General features: G+C 39.4%; 1 protein-coding gene across 1 annotated transcript in view; it reads right to left on the bottom strand.

Moving 5' to 3' along the window:
• LOC132817577 (protein ZGRF1-like) overlaps window positions 1-17,164 on the bottom strand; it is an 85,925-nt gene that overhangs the window by 62,176 nt on the left and 6,585 nt on the right. Inside the window, exons 8-9 of the mRNA XM_060828116.1 lie at window positions 3,004-3,215; window positions 1,840-1,975 (exon numbers count right to left, since the gene is read on the bottom strand). Of these exons, the coding sequence (XP_060684099.1) occupies window positions 1,840-1,975; window positions 3,004-3,215 (348 nt within the window). The remainder of the gene's footprint in view (window positions 1-1,839; window positions 1,976-3,003; window positions 3,216-17,164) is intronic.

Raw genomic sequence — 17,164 nt, 5'->3', positions numbered from 1 at the left:
TTATAGAGATTTCAAATCTCAGAGACAGCCTCTTTGGCCCATCATGCCCCACCAGACACCATTCATCAGTCTATTCTAATCTCATGTTCCAGCACTTAGCATGTAAACTTGAACGTTCTGATGTTTCAAGTGCTTATTGAAATGCTTGATAAATATCTTGAGGTGGTTCCTCCCTCTACTACTCTTTTAGATAGAGTATCTGGGCACCATCACCCTGTGTGAAAATATTTCTTCCGAAAATCATAGAAAAGCAGGAACAGGAGTAGCCCATGAAGTCAGTTCCATCATCGAATGAGATCATGACTGATCTGTGTCCTAACTCCATATACATGCCTTTGGTCCACATTCCTTAATAATTTTGCTTAACAAAATAGCTTTAAATTAACAACTGATCTAGCATCCACTGATGTTTGTGGAAGAGAATTCCAAACATCTACCACCCTTTGTTTGTAGAAGTGCTTCCTAACATTTCTTGAATGGTCCGGGCCTAATTCTCAGACAATGCTCCTTAGTTCTAGAACCCTAACCAGAAATAGTTTATCTTGAACTACCCTGTCTTTTCCTGCTAATATCTTGAAGACTCCGATCAGGTCATCCTTTAAACTTCTAAATTCTGGAGAAAACAGACCTAGTAATTTGTATAATTTCTCCTCATTACCTTACTCCTAAGGTCAAGTTTCATTCTTATAAACCTATACTGTACTCCCTCCAAGGCTAATGTATCCATCCTAAGGGGTGGTGCTCAGATCTGCTCACAGTACTCCAAGTGGCATCTAACTGCAACATAACTTCTGCATCCTTATTTTCCAGTCTTCTAGATACAAAGGCCAGAACTCCATTAGTTTTCTTGATAATCTTCTACATCTGTTTGTGGCATTTAAATATCAATGCACCCAAACCCCTAAGTCTCTTCTGGACATCTACTGTATTTAACTTCATACCAATTAGGAAGTACCATGATCTAAGTTTTCTTGATCTAAAACAGATAACCTCACACTTGCTAACACTGAAATCCAGCTGCCACAGTATTTCCTATTCACTCAGACTTATCAATACTACTTTGTAATTTTATACTATAATCTACACTGTCTACAATGCTGCCGAACTTTGTGTCATCAGCAATTTTGGATAGGTGACTTTCTGTGCCAATATCCAAGTCATTAATAAATAATGTGAATAATTGAGACCCCATCACAGATCCTTGTGGGACACCATTGGTGACAGTTTGCCAATTTACTATCCTAACCATTATTCCTACTTCCAGTCACCTGCCGCTCTATCAGTTTCCCAGAATTCACTTCCAAGCCTCATGCACCTCCTTTTCAAACTATGCCATTCTCTAGAAATTTTTTATTTCAACTGATATTTGTTTGAATACCAACCATAGACTCCAGCCTTGCCACAAACACAAGGCCTACAATGATTACAACAGGATTTGCTGTGTGACTTCTCCGAATGGCGACTGAATTCCTGCTGTTGGCTAAACTCTAAGGGCAGGAATGCCACCAGCAGCCTTCCCACTCTGGATTTGATCAGAGGGAAGCAGGAAGGCAGCGGGACCGATATCGTGCACCCATCCATTCATCCAATTAAACTGCATTTAATCCCAAAGATTGAGTTAAGTGACAATAATAGTATTTAATTATATAATGCAATTAACACTTGCTGGAGGCAATTGGATATTAGTACAAATGACATGTTTTCATTTGCTGATGGCGATAATATGCCATAATATTCCTGTGCTTGATTATAGATTAGACACATTTTAAAGAATTATTCCACTTCAGATTTATATTCCCAATTCTGGAAATTTACTTTATTTTGACAACAATAACTTACCACTTGTACTTGGTTGGTGGGTTGGCATTGAAAACTTAGGTTCACTCAGGTTACTATGCAGGTTATCTCTGGAACAACTCAGGGCATCGTGCATAGCTGTAACATCCGAAGGCACCTGTTGCATTGGAGAGTTTACCTTGTCAGAAACAAAATTCAGAAGGTTTGAACTGAATTTGAATACTGTTTTTTTAATCTATTTTCACTTATAGCCACTAATCAATATTGAACCAAATTCACTTTAGAAAAGTGTTTGGTAACAGCAAACAGCAAGAGTGCCATGAAAAAAAAGTTTTTGAATTCAGGTTCAGATATATGTGCAGTTTATATTAATTGAAGTTATGTATTTGAAAGCATACATATTGATTATTTTTACTTAAGTAAAGATTATAAAACAAGCAATTTATTCAGTCAAAATAAATGGTACAGGACCATCAGATATTATCGCTTGTCTGATATAGTTCATATTCATCAGAAAAGATTTATTCAGCTGAAGAGCTGCGTCTCCATTTCAGAAATAATCCATCAAAAATGACCCATCAACATCTTCCCTGTGTGATGTTAACTACTTACCCATTGTAAGGTAATGCTAAACAACAGGTATAATACATTTCTTTTAATGAAATTCAGGAATTCTCCTCCTTTGGGTGAACTGGGGGTTTCAGCCTCAGTATGATTAATAGCTCCAGTCTCTAACATATGAGACAATGATTTTGTTTATCTCAAATTAATTTAACATTGCGTAAGTTCACCTGTGTCAATTTAAAGTCAGAACGTGAACCAGATGAACACAGCTGGCCAGCAATGTTTGACACTAAAATGCGCTTCAATGGCACCAGGGAGAGGAAAAAGAACAGCAATTCATCAAAGCATTGAAGTCAAGGAGAGGAAGAATTTAACAAGAATGCAGGTATTCTCATCCATTTAAATATTTAATAAGAGAGAAATATTAGGCAAAGTAAAAGTAACCTTGATCATCATCATCTCAAACATCCATGTCCTCCACAGCAAAACTGAAACTTGTTTTCCTATTGTGGAAACTTGATGCAATGATTGCTGAATATGACATCTTATCAAAGCTGTGCTCTGTATTAATCTATGCAATTATGTGTGTTTTGTTGAAAGACACTATATTTGAAAATTCATTCATTCTAATGTTAACTTTACCTGGAACCAGCTAGCCAGCACCGAATTCCTTGTTAAAGGTGGTGATACAAAACTGGTATCTGCAGTGAGGCTCCCTGGAACTTGATGAAAAGGATCAAAGTGCTCTTCAAATTCTAACTCTTCCTGACAGACCCTGACTACTGTGTCACTTGATGCAGAGCCCTTCACCTGGTACCCTCTAAACTCAGCTGCCTGCAGAAATGCATCAAACTCTTTTCAGAAGGTTATGAGATACCACAATAATTATCTGATTTCAAGAGTATTTTCTCTAAATCCATTAAACTTTATCAAAACACAAAATAAAACTGCAGTATATTCTAAATTTTAATAACATTTGAAAATCATGACAAACTTTCTTGATACCAAGTTAGTGTCTATGTGATTATCTGGCATGAAAATCAGCAGAATTGAAACTTGATCCAAAGGCTTTACTTAGTTGTTGATCACACTTGGGGCACCTGATTGGTTACATAATTGATCTCAGGGTCCTTGAAGCAGAAAAGAACAATAGAGTGAAAAATTACAATCAGCCAAGGTATACTGATTCCCTTGTGAAAAATGGGAACTTGAACATTAAATAAGAACAAGTCGAGTTCTCTCTCTTGGAATAACCTGCTAGTCACCTATCAATGCAATGTTAATTAACTGGCTCCTAGTTCCCCAATCACTCAATTTTAAACAAACTGTGTCCTTCTGTTCAAATTTCTCCACCCTGCTGTTATGATGACTTTCCTTTTGTCTTGTTTTTTGTTTCAGTGGGCACATTTCTGTTGTCACCTTCAGCCTCTCAAGATTTCTGTTTTCCTTCAATTCTGGCTTCTCATGCATGTGCGATTTTAATCACTTCACTGTTTATAACGGTGCCAAGATGTGAAATTACCTTCCTAAAGTCTCCTGCCTCTCAACCTCTCCTCCTTGAAGACACCCCTTAAAATCTACCTTTTTAACCAAATGTATGGCAATCTATCTTAATATTTCCTTAATTGCTCAGTGTCAAATTTTGTTTGATTGCACTGCTGCAGTACTTCGTGCTGTTTAACTAAAGTCATTACGTAAATACCAACTGTGACTAACACTAACCCTCGTCCATTGTAATTTATTTTTGTGTGAAAAACCTGTTGGAGTAAAGGGACTCTCAAAATTAAAACAATCGTACCAAAAATATTAGTCATACTAATTTACCAACATAAAATCAATTTGAGAGAGATGCATATCTGTCCAATCCAATATAAACCTTTTCACATTAACATTGAAAGTTAGGAGAGGAGGAAGGCAGAAAATGGACCAACATCAAAAAATGGCTACTGGTTTTGCTATGACATAAATTACAACTAACAGTAGGCCACTTCTGAAGAAGAGGAATACATTCATTAGGTGGAAAATAAGACTTTTTTCTATTGTATCTTATATAGGATTTTAATTTAAAGTCTTTTTTTACTTGAAATAAATTCTCACCTTACCTTAATTATTCTCATTTGCAGCTGTGCTGGGGGGGTCACTCTTGCAAGGGGTCTGACTGTCTTCCATGCAGAAGTGCAATCATATCTCCACTGTTTAACTTACATAGTGCCACAACTTGCACCACAATTTATCTGACACTTTTAATTTAGTAAAACTAAAGGGCGGCACGGTGGCACAGTGGTTAGCACTGCTGTCTCACAGCGCCTGAGACCCGGGTTCAATTCCCGACTCAGGTGACTAACTGTGTGGAGTTTGCACGTTCTCCCCGTGTCTGTGTGGGTTTCCTCCGGGTGCTCCAGTTTCCTCCCACAGTCCAAAGATGTGCGGGTCAGATGAATTGGCCATGCTAAATTGCCCGTAGTGTTAGGTAAGGGGTAAATGTAGGGGTATGGGTGGGTTGTGCTTTGGCGGGTCAGTGTGGACTTGTTGGGCCGAAGGGCCTGTTTCCACACTGTAAGTAATCTAATCTAAAAACGTTGCAAAAATACTTCAGAGGAATGGTATCAGACAAAATTTGACCCACAGGTGTAACAATATCACCACCAATGATCTCAACTAGATTACTTGAGTCCTTTTCCCAAGCCCTCACAGACACTTCCTCAATCATATTGAAGATGGACTTGATGAGAAAAGACGAATGCAAATTATCATACTGCCTTATTTCTCAAATGATAACTGAACATACAGATTAATAGATGTGATTGGATTCACATAATCCAATCAGAACAATTTGTTTTCAGTTATTAATACAAAATATCTGGTTTTGCTTCGATAAATCAGTGTATTATCTTGATAGACTTAAACAAAAGAACTTTTAACTACACTCCCTTGTGACTGACAACAGTCTACGCTGGAAAATTTACATTTGAAGCCTGATGGTCAACAGGGTTGATTTTAACATACTCAAAACCATTCACCCAAACAGAGTTAACAGGCACAATGTGTTTCTTTTTCTCTGTTTTTAATTTCCTATGTGCACATTCTGAAGACAGCATCTAAGCTTCAGCCTCAGTCAAGTAACTACTGGTAAAATGCGGTAAAAGGATTTATCAATGACTGAAAATTATTTTACTGACTAAAGTAACTATGAATAGGAATAAAAATTTACAAGGATTATGTATTTTTGGTGTAATAAATAAATAGGAAATATTATTACCTGTAGTGCTCGAAGTGGTCTGTCAGATGCTGTCATTTTTTTAAGGCTGTTATTACCTGTCTGTTCTTTGAATGTTTCAACACATGCTGCAGCCTAAGTTTAAGGAAATAAAGTATATTTCATGCAACTAATTTGTTTCATAGCTTGATTGGCATTGTGTTGTCCAATATATTAGTCACCAGCCACATATGGTTAATTTCATTTCTGATTGGCAAATTCCAAACAAGAAACAGATACCTTATTATACAACCTTAAACTGGTGTTCAGAGCATTTGAATGAACTTTAAGCTTTTTGTGTGTTTACTAGTAAAATAGCCAGACTAAAAAAAAGTACACTTTGTTTTCCATAAGTCATTCGTGTTTTCTGACCCAGATATTAAAAGATAACTTGTGAATTGCTAAGTGAACGCAGATTTGTGAAGTATATTTAACTGTATTCTCTGAGAACATGTAAAGTTTTTCTGATAAAATTAATGTTTGTGGCTGAAATGGTGTCAATGATTGCCATAGACAGAATTGCAGAGTTATAAAGCTATACAGCATTGAAACAGTCTGAACATTTGACATGTTCTTTGTGAATCTCAGGTAATTCAGGCATTGCTTCTGATAAAGAAAGTACTCCTTAAAAGACCATGGCAGGTAGGGATTTTCCAGCAGAGCACTTTCTCCCTCATTTAAACAGTGCTTCCCTTTTCTGCAATCTCTATTGAACTTGTATAACATGTTGCAGATTCAGAGGCCCTGCAACTACAATCCTTATTGTAGGTTTTACTTCAACAGGTCACCAATCTCTGGGGCATCACGTTGGCTCCGTGGTTAGCACTGCTGCCTCACAGCGCTAGAGATGTGGGTTTGATCCTCAGACGACTGTCTGTATGGAGGTCGCATATTCTCCCCATGTCTCTAGTTTCTTTTCATCATCCAACGATGTGCAAGTTAGATGGATTGACCATGCTGAATTGCCCTGCAGTATCCAGGAATGTGCAGGCTTGATGGATTAGCCACAAGCAATGCAAGGTTACAGGGATGGGAGGGTGGTCTGGTTGGGGATACTCTTCAAAGGGTGGGTGTGGACTCGATGGGCCAAATGGACTGGTTCTACACTGCATGGATTCTATGATCCACTACATTCAAGTGTGCGACAGCAGTAAGGTTAAATCATCTCTCAGTGAGGACTGCAGATGCTGGAGATCAGAGCTGAAAATGTGTTGCTGGAAAAGCGCAGCAGGTCAGGCAGCATCCAAAGGAGCAGGAGAATCGACGTTTCGGGCTGAGCCCTTCTTCAGGAAATCATCTCTCAACCTACTGTTGCTGAGGACAAATGAGATCTACTACTTTTAAATGTTTTATCAAAACCATGACAAAGAATAAGAGCGGGAATAATGTATTAATTGCTGCTCAAATAATTTGAAATTATCTATTCTTTAAAAGTTTGATCATGAAGAAATATATTGATAAATTAACTGTGAAACGTGAGTGCTGATTTTAAAATTGTGCCAATTTTTTGTTGCACCTTTAACAGCACCGTCTTACTCAATTCATCCAAACAGGCTCAATGACAGCCCGAAGAATTAAAACAATTGTGGAACAAATCACATTTTCAAAATATAAACTGTATAATAGAATTTATAGTGACTACTCCTGGACTATCCTGCCAGATAGAGTCACAAAGACACGAAAAATACATTACATTGGAACAGGAATGAAACATCTGTACACAAATGAACAATTTTACTGAGACATTATTTGAAGGGGCTTTGGGGAAATTAGGTAAAAGATACAGTGGAAATGTAGGATTGTTCTTTTAAAGTTAGGAGTTGTCACACATTGTTTTAATTTAAATCTGTCCCACATTGGTACATTATCTGTGCATGGACAACTGGTGCAAAAGGTGTGCAGATGCTAGTGGTCCATTCTGGATATCACTTGTCACTTCTGAGTAAGCGTTTTTGCCCCAAAATGCCAAACAAAACCAAAATTACATGTTAAAAAATACTTAACAGGCAATTTGACAGTTTCCTGGCAAATAGAAGTCTTTCAAAATAAACTTTTTCATTGACCTATCGATATAAACTATTAACTAAACTAATAAACATAAACTACTAAACTGTTAACGCTGTCAGTTCAAGTGTATCCTAAATAGTCTGGGTTATCCACCACTAGAGGGCTCTCTTTTCTGTGCAACAAATGATGTCGTTTTTAGAACTGTTGTAAAAAGGCTGAATTTCCTTAGTGACCTAATGCCAGGCTTTTCATTGGGAATCTTCTTCCCAGAATACTTTCAGAAAAGCAAGTTCGGTTCTGAGGAAATTCCAGTCAATAATTTTAACACTGACTGCAGCTTCAAGTTTAAAAGTATACATACTAATAGAGAAGCTTGTTTTCATTGTATTTTCTATTTGCTTTTCAAAATAAAGTGTAATCATTTTTCCCCTTTCTCTTCTGCAGACAATAGACAAGAGGTGAAAGTCATCCTCCAGCATTCTGCCAAAGCTCACTCTTCACTGTACTGACTTGTGTGACAGCACAACATACTATACCTGGCAAAGACTGCAATCCGGGAATTGGAGCCCTACCTCTGACACACAATATGCATGTTGTTCTTCAAATCCAGACTTTGATTTCACAGCATGCTGCTCAGGTTTGCGCTTAGAGTCACAGAGATATACAGCATAGGAACTAACCCTTTGACCCAACTCGTCCATGCAAACCAGATATCCTAAATTAACCTAGTCTCATTTGCCAGCACTTGGCCCAAATTTCTCTAAACCCTTCCTATTTGTATACCTGTCCAGATGCCTTCTGGCAGCTCATTCCATACAAGCACCAGCCTCTGTGTGAAAAAGTTGCCCCTTAGGTCCTTTCTAAATTTTTTCCCTCTCACCCTAAACCTATGCCCTCTCATTCTGGACTTCCCCACCCCAGGGAAAACACCTCGTCTATTTACCCTATCCAGAAGCCTCATGATTACCCTATCCATAACCTCTCAGCCTCCGACGCTCCAGCGAATATGATGTTCATGCTCCATCATTGGGGTATCTTCTTAATTTTGGATACTCAGTGTTGTCATGCTAGTTCACATTATAAAACAAAACGACAGCCAAGTTTCGGATATTCTGGCTCTAATGTAATGAGAGGTACGTCGGGTTCCAAGCGATCGATTGTGTTAGGTGACTCTCTAGTCTGTGGCCAACAGCAAAAAATCAGAATGGTGTGTTGCTTCCCTGGTGCCAGGATCAAGGATGTCTCAGAGAGGGTGCAGAATGTTCTCAATGGGGGAGAGGGGCCAGCAGGAGGTCATTGTACATTAGAACCAACAACATAGGAAGGGAAAGGTTGAGATTCTGAATGGAGATTACAGAGAGTTAGGCATGAAGGCAGGAATTTAAAAAGGTCCTCGAGAGTAGGAATGTCTGGATTACTCCTGGTGAGCAGAGGGATCTTGGTGTCCATGTACACAGATCTCTGAAAGTTGCCACCCAGGTAAATAGTGCTGTGAGGAAGGCATATGGTGTACTGGGCTTTATTGGCAGAGGAATTGAGTTCTGGAGTCCTGAGGTCATGTTGCAGTTGTATAAGACTCTGGTGCGGCCTCATCTGGAGTATTGTGTGCAGTTTTGGTCGCCATACTATAGGAAGGATGTGGAAGCTTTAGAACAAGTGCAGAGGAGGTTTACCAGGATGTTGCCTGGCATGGTAGGAAGATCGTATGAGGAAAGGCTGAGGCACTTGGGGCTGTTCTCATTGGAGAAGAGAAGGTTTAGGGGAGATCTGATAGAAGTGTATAAGATGATTAGGGGTTTAGATAAGGTAGATACTAAGAACCTTTTACCGCTAATGGAGTCAGGTGTTACTAGGGGACATAGCTTTAAATTAAGGGGTGGTAGGTATAGGACAGATGTTAGGGGTAGATTCTTCACACAGCGGGTTGTGAGTTCATGGAATGCCCTGCCCGTATCAGTGGTGAACTCTCCTTCTTTATGGTCATTTAAGCAGGCATTGGATAGGCATTTGGAAGTTATTGGGCTAGTATAGGTTAGGTAGGATTCGGTCGGCGCAACATCGAGGGCCGAAGGGCCTGTACTGCGCTGTATCCTTCTATGTATGTTCTATGGTGCTACGAGCTGGTGAGGGCAGGAATAGGAGGATAGAGCAGATGAATGCATGGGAGAAGGATTCACATTTTTGGATCATTGGAAGTTCTTTTGGGGTAGATGTGACCTGTGCAAGAAGGACGGATTGCACCTAAATTGGAAGGGACTGATATACTGGCAGGGAGATTTGCTAGAGCTGCTCGGGAGGATTTAAACTAGTAAGGTGGGGGTGGGATCCAGGGAGATAGTGAGGTAAAATTTCAATCTGAGACTGGTACAGTTGAGAACAATGGTGAGTCAAACAGTCAGGGCAAGCAGGGACAAAGCAGAGAACAAGGCCGGACTGATAAATTAAACTGCATTTATTTCAATGCAAGGGGCCTAACAGGGAAGGCCGATGAACTCAGGGCATGATTAGGAACATGTGACTGTGATATCACAGCAATTACAGAAACATGGCTCTGGGATGGACAGGACTGGCAGCTTAATGTTCCAGGATTCAAATGTTACAGGAAGTACAGAAAAGGAGGGGGAGTGGTGTCTTTGATAAGGGATAGCATTATAGCTGTGCTGAGGGAGGATATTCCTGGAAACACATCCAGGGAAGTTATTTGGGTGGAACTGAGAAATAAGAAAGGGATTATAACTTTATTGGGATTGTATTGTAGACCCCCTAATAGTCAGAGGGAAATTGAGAAACAAATTTGTAAGGACATCTCAGTTATCTGTAAGAATAATAGGGTGGCTATGGTAGGGGATTTAACCTTCCCAAACATAGTCTGGGATTGCAACAATGTTAAGAGTTTAGATGGAGAGGAATTTGTTAAGTGTGTACAAGAAAATTTTCTGATTCAGTATGTGGATGTATGTACTAGAGAAGGTGCAGAACTTGACCTACTCTTGGGAAATAAGGCAGGGCAGGTGACTGAGGTGTCAGTGGGGGAGCACTTTGGAGCCAGCAACCATAAAATAGTGATGGAAAAGGATAGACCAGATCTAAAAGTTGAAGTTCTAAATTGGAGGAAGGCCAATTTTGACAGTATTAGGCAAGAACTTTCAAAAACTGATTGGGTGCAGATGTTCACAGGTAAAGGGAGGCTGGAAAATGGGAAGGCTTCAGAAATGAGATAATGAGAATCCACAGAAAGTATAATCCTGTCAGGGTGAAAGGAAAGCCTGGTAGGTATAGGGAATGCTGGATGACTAAAGAAACTGAAGTTTTGGTTAAGAAACAGAAAGAAGCATATGTCAGGTATAGACAGGATAGATCGACTGAATCCTTAGAAGAGTATAAAGGCAGTAGGAGTATACTTAAGAGAGAAATCAGGAGCGCAAAAAGGGGACATGAGATAACTTTCGCAAATAGAGTTAAGGAGAATCCACAGGGATTTTACAAATACATTAAGGACAAAAGGGTAACTAGGGAGAGAATAGGGCCCCTCAAAGATTAGCAAGGCAGCCTTTGAGTGGAGGCGCAGAAGATGGGGGAGATACTAAATGAGCATTTTGCATCAGTATTTACTGTGGAAAAGGACTTTGGAAGATATTGAATGTAGAGAAATAGATGGTGACATCTTGAAAAATGTCCACATTACAGAGGAGGAAGTACTAGATGTCTTGAAACATAAAAGTGGATAAATCCACAGGACCAGATCAGGTGTACTCTAGAACTCTGTGGGAAGCTAGGGAAATGATTGCTGGGCCTCTTACAAATGATATTTGTATCATTGATAGTCACAGTTGAGGTGCCAGAAGACTGGAGGTTGGATAACGTGGTGCTACTATTTAAGAAACGTGGTAAGGACAAGCCAGGGAACTATAGACCAGTGAACCTGATGGTGGTGGGCAAGTTGTTGGAGGGAATCCTGAAGGACAGGAAGTACGTGTATTTGGTAAGTTAAGGACTGATTAGGGATAGTCAACGTGGCTTTGTGCGTGGGAAATCATGTCTCACAAATTTGATTGAATTTTTTGAAGAAGTAACAAAGAGGATTGATGAGGACAGACCGGTAGACGTGATCTATATGGACTTCAGTAAGGCATTCAACAAGGTTCCACATGGGAGACTGGTTAGCAAGGTTAGATTTCATGGAATACTGGGAGAACTAGCCATTTGGACACAGACCAGGCTCAAAGGTAGAAGAGAGAGGGTGATGTTGGAGGGTTGTTTTTCAGACTGGAGGCCTGTGACCAGTGGAGTACCACAAGGATCAATGCTGGGTCCTCTACTTTTCATCATTTATATAAATGATTTGGATGGGAGCCTAAGAAGTATAGTTATTAAGTTTGCAGATGACACCAAAATTGGGGGTGTAGTGGACAGTGAAGACAGTTATCTCAGATTACAACGGGATCTTGACCAGATGGGTCAATGGGCTGAGAAGTGGCAGATGGAGCTTAATTCAGATAAATGTGAGGTGCTGCATTTTGGGAAAGTAAATCTTAGCAGGATTTATACACTTAATGGTAAGGTCCTAGAGAGTGGTGCTGAACAAAGAGACCTTGGAGTGCAGGTTCATAGCTCTTTAAAAGTAGAGTCGCAGGTAGATAGGATAGTGAAGAAAGTGTTTGGTATGCTTTCCTTTATTGGTCAGAGTATTGAATACAGGAGTTGGGAGGTTATGTTGCAGATATACAGGACATTAGTTAGGCCACTGTTGGAATATTGTGTGCAATTCTGGTCTCCTTCCTATCGGAAAGATGTTGTGACACTTGAAAGGGTTCAGAAAAGATTTACAAGGATGCTCCCAGGGTTGGAGGATTTGAGCTTTAGGGAGAGGCCGAACAGGCTGGGGCTGTTTGCCCTGGAGTGTTGGAGGCTGAGGGGTGATCTTATAGAGGTTTATAAAATCATGAGGGGCATGGATAGGGTAAATAAACAAAGTCTTTTCCTTGGGGTGGGGGAGTCCAGAACTAGAGGGCCTAGGTTTCGGGTGAGAGGGGAAAGATATAAAAGAGAACAAAGGGGCAGCTTTTTGTAGAGAGTGGTACGTGTATGGAATGAGCTGCCAAAGGAAGTGGTGGAGGCTGGTACAATTGCAACATTTTAAAGGAATCTGGATGGGCATATGAATAGGAAGGGTTTGGAGGGATATGGCCCAGGTGCTGGCAGGTGGGACTAGGTTGCGTTGGGTTATCTGGTTGGCGTGGACAAGTTGGACCGAAGCATTTGTTTCTGTGCTGTACATCTCTATGACTCCATCTCCTTAACTGCACTCAAGTATTAACTGGGTATTCACTTATACTCTATACACACTTGAGGTATCGTGATAATATTCTTATCTTTGGGTGAGAAAACCTGAGTTCTAACATTTCTGAATTGGCGAATGTTAAGATTCTTGGTAGTGTAGATGAGCAGAGATCTTGGCGTCCATGTACATAGATCCCTCAAAGTTGCCACCCAGGTTGACAGGGCTGTGAAGAAGGCAAACAGAATGTTAGCTTTTATTAGTAGAGGGATCGGAACCATGAGGTCATGCTGCAGCTGTATAAAACTCTGGTGCGGCTGCACTTGCGGTATTGCACGCAGTTCTGGTCACCACATTATAGGAAGGAGGTGGAAGCTTTGGAAAGGGTTCAGAGGAGATTAGTTTGGATGTTGCCTGGTATGGAGGGAAGGTCCTTCGAGGAAAGCTTAAGGTTGAGGCTGTTTTTGTGAGAGAAGCAGGTTGAGAGGTGACTTAATTGAGACATATAAGATAATTAGAGGATTAGATTGGGTGGACAGTGAGAGTCTTTTTCCTCAGATGGTGATGGCTAGCATGAGGAGGCAATACTTTAAATGGGAGGGGTGATAGATATAGGACAGATGTCAGAGATAGTTTCTTGACTCAGAGAGTAGTAGGGGTGTATAACGTACTGCCTGCAACAGTCTATGCCAACAGGCATTTAAATGGCATTGGACAGGCATAAGGATGAGAATGGAATAGTGTAAGTTAAATGGGCTTCAGATTGTTGCACCACTTTGTGGAACTATTGAGGGATGAAGGGCCTGTACTGCGCGGTAATGTTCTATGTTAGTGAAAAACATCAAAATGTTCTTCCAATACCATTGGATATCCAGGGCAAGGGGGATGGGGGCAAGTTGAATTGTATTATCGTGCCTAGAAATGCCATTTTTATTTGAGTTAATACATAATATAAGTCAAACTTGGATATGAGTGTCATCATTATTTAATTGTCGCCAGCATTCGTCTGCAGCCCTCACTTTCTCCTGAGCATTTTATTACCCATCCCCAACTGCCATGGACAAGGTGATGGTGAGCTGCCTTCATGAACCACTGCAGTCTTCAGGGACTTGGGGGTCTCTTTCAGTGCTGTTCTGCATTGAAAATGAACAAAAACATCATTTTAAGGACCGGGTTGACTTAATGCCATAATGAACAGCACTATCTTCCATTTGGAGTTTTAATTTTGTTACAGTGGTAATAATGCATCTGGAAAGGAGCACTTAGTTGGTTTTGGGTACCACATTAGAGATATCAGCAGCCACTGCAGTTTGGAGGTGCATTTTGGTAATTTATATCTTTGTAAGTAACAGCTTATTCTTCTATGAAGATTGTGCTCTAGTTCTACATGTAACACTTGGTTACCTAAAATGTACCATACTGTACCTTAGCTGGAGCACAGCTGTTTTGTGTGAGACAATTCCTCAAGGCAGGCAAAGAATGTTCTGTTGCAAATATTCTCAGAGCTAAGAGACAAACAGATGGCAGCAATTACTCACACACCAGATCCAGAAGTCAATATAGCAATAAATAGATGTGCATTTCATGAAAAGAATCAAAATATTCACTCCAAGATTTTGATCTTCTGTTGTTACACTAAATAAATATCTGTACAATTATTATAAACCATTATAAATTATACACCATTATAAATATCTGTACAATATAAAATTCCAAAATACGTTAGTTTACAATTAAAATTATTCATGCAAGAATAAAAATACAGCAAAGGAGGATGGAGAATTTATGAAGAGAAGAATGCTTCTGAAAATATTAAAAATTTAACTGAGGAAGTTTACAATGAAGCGTCTCACACAACTAGACTACCGTAGCTTGTTTTGCTGAAATCAATTTCACAGATATTGTTTTTGAGTCTTCTGTATTATAATACTAACAGATTTGGTGTACATTTCTAGGAAGGCTATTAGTTTAACATAATTTCTACAGAGAAAGAATTGATACTTGGGTACACAGATCTACCACATGCACTGATTTTCTCCTCACACACCATCCTTATTTTAATATATAATAATCATGGTTACTGGGTCAAAATCTTGGAAGTTCTGACATAATAGCACTGTGGGAGTGTCTATCTGACACAGGCCACAATAATTCATGAAGACATTTCATCACACCGTTACATGGGCAATAAATGCTGCTCATGCCAGTGAAACTGATAGCCAATGAATGAATAATGCATTCATGACAGATCATTTTAAATTTCAAGATCTGTCATTCCTGCCATAATAGTGTTGAATATCAATATTTTAAGCAAATGCTCACTTGCGCACACATACACAAAACGCAAACTAATACAGATATATACACACACAAAAGTTTTGTAAGCCAATGCTTTTATTCCCATACTCTCTCAATCAAATTGAATCATAATTGTTCTTGTCTATTATTTCTTAATACTGAATGAAGACTGATTGTAGAAGAACCCAATTTGTTTCATCGTGGTGGAATGGAACATTGAAGGAGAAACTAGTACCTCGGTTGAAGAGCTACATTGACGGTTTGAGAACAGGAAGGCAGGATGGGAAATCTGATCAAGACACAGAATTGTCCAAGTCTGAAAATTTATATTTAAACTGTGTTACAACTGAAAGAGAACTGTGGCCCCATTGTTTGCATGACCACAAAAAATGCCTCCTTCACTCCAACTTTGGAGATTGGTAAAGGTATCACTTTTGATAACTACCCAAATTTATTCAAGCACAGCCTTTAAACTGGGACCCAGAGAGTACAATTTCAAATAGGACACAGATGTAATTAAAAAGCAACTAAATGAGCCATAAAAATGGCACACTCTCATAGCAAAGAAGAGAAATAAAGGAAGATTGGAAAAACAACTTGCTGCTGCAGTGGGTGAAGCAGTTTGGCCAGCTACTCCAAAGGTACAGGATCTGTTGATGAACTGACCACATGAGACAGTGTGGGACTTGTACGCAACTAGTGTTGCTCAGTATGCACCATTGCTTAATGTTTAATACCTTTAGTGGAATAATATCAAAGTTGTGGTGTTGATATCTGTACCAGACCCTTTAGACCAAATGAAGGGGTGTTACAATATGTTGCTCTTCCCCAAGGATAAAATAGCTATTCAATTCTCAGAGAAAGGTATTGACCAATCAGAGTGATCTTGTTGGGTTTAAAATTTAAACACAACTTGGCAGTTAATTATTAATCATCATCGGCTGGTGCATTCTACACAGCAAGGACTCCACCAATCAGAGTGCACTTAATGAGCACTCTTTTCATAGCATATAAAAAATGTTTTTACTTCATTTTTTTGAATTACTCGTGAATTGTCCTATTAAGTGCAACATGAAAAGCTTTGGCAACATGTGTGTTTTTTTTCAGTAATATGTTTACTTTATTTAATTAAACTTTTATTTCTCCCCTGCACATGGGACTGAGTTGTTCTACCCATACTGGATACTAGGTGAGTTGGCACGGTTGATGAAATGGCAAAAGCTGGTGAATGGAAGACATGGGTTGACACTAATTTGACATAAGGGTTATGAAGGATGGTACTGGGGCATAGGTAGACATTGCAAGTTTGGAGGTGTGAAGGAGTACTGGACATTAGATCGCACAAGTTAGCATATAGTAAGGGTACTGAGTGGAGTGTGGTGAGACTAAGAGGAATATTTTAAGTTTTAATCCACATGTTTAAGCTTTCAACATAGTTCTACATCGATCTCAAGCAGGCTTTTCACCCATCCCACACCGGACATCTGCTTCTGGTCTTCCTGGATCACTGCAACAACTTCCAATTTAGCCCAGTCTCTTCCTTCATGCACCAAAACCGAGAAGTGTGAGCAATAACTTTAAAGGTTGAGTTTGCAGAGTCAGCAATTGTCTTATCGCTGTGCAAAAGACCCATGAGCAAATATAGGGGGTCACAAAATCAGTTTGACCTAAACCTAGAAAGATTAAAATCTGCATCATTAATTCTCCTAATAACTTAATTCTTTTGATGAACTGGTTCTCGTCATCCTGCCTCTTATACAATATTATTACATGATAATTGGTTGCTGCATTTCCCACATTGTGACTACACTTTTAAAAAAAAAACTTCATTGCCTGTGAAGTGCTCTAAGAGATCTGGCAGTTGTGAAAAAACACCATATGAATGCATAATGTTTTCATTTGGAACACATGCATACAATCCATCTTCCTTCTATAGCAAGTTGTACAATGATGTTTGAAGATTA

The sequence above is a fragment of the Hemiscyllium ocellatum genome, chromosome 1, assembly GCF_020745735.1.
Source record: "Hemiscyllium ocellatum isolate sHemOce1 chromosome 1, sHemOce1.pat.X.cur, whole genome shotgun sequence".
Taxonomy (NCBI): domain Eukaryota; kingdom Metazoa; phylum Chordata; class Chondrichthyes; order Orectolobiformes; family Hemiscylliidae; genus Hemiscyllium; species Hemiscyllium ocellatum.
The sequence above is the reverse complement of the archived record's forward strand: the minus strand, read 5'-3'. Positions and strand labels throughout refer to the sequence as shown.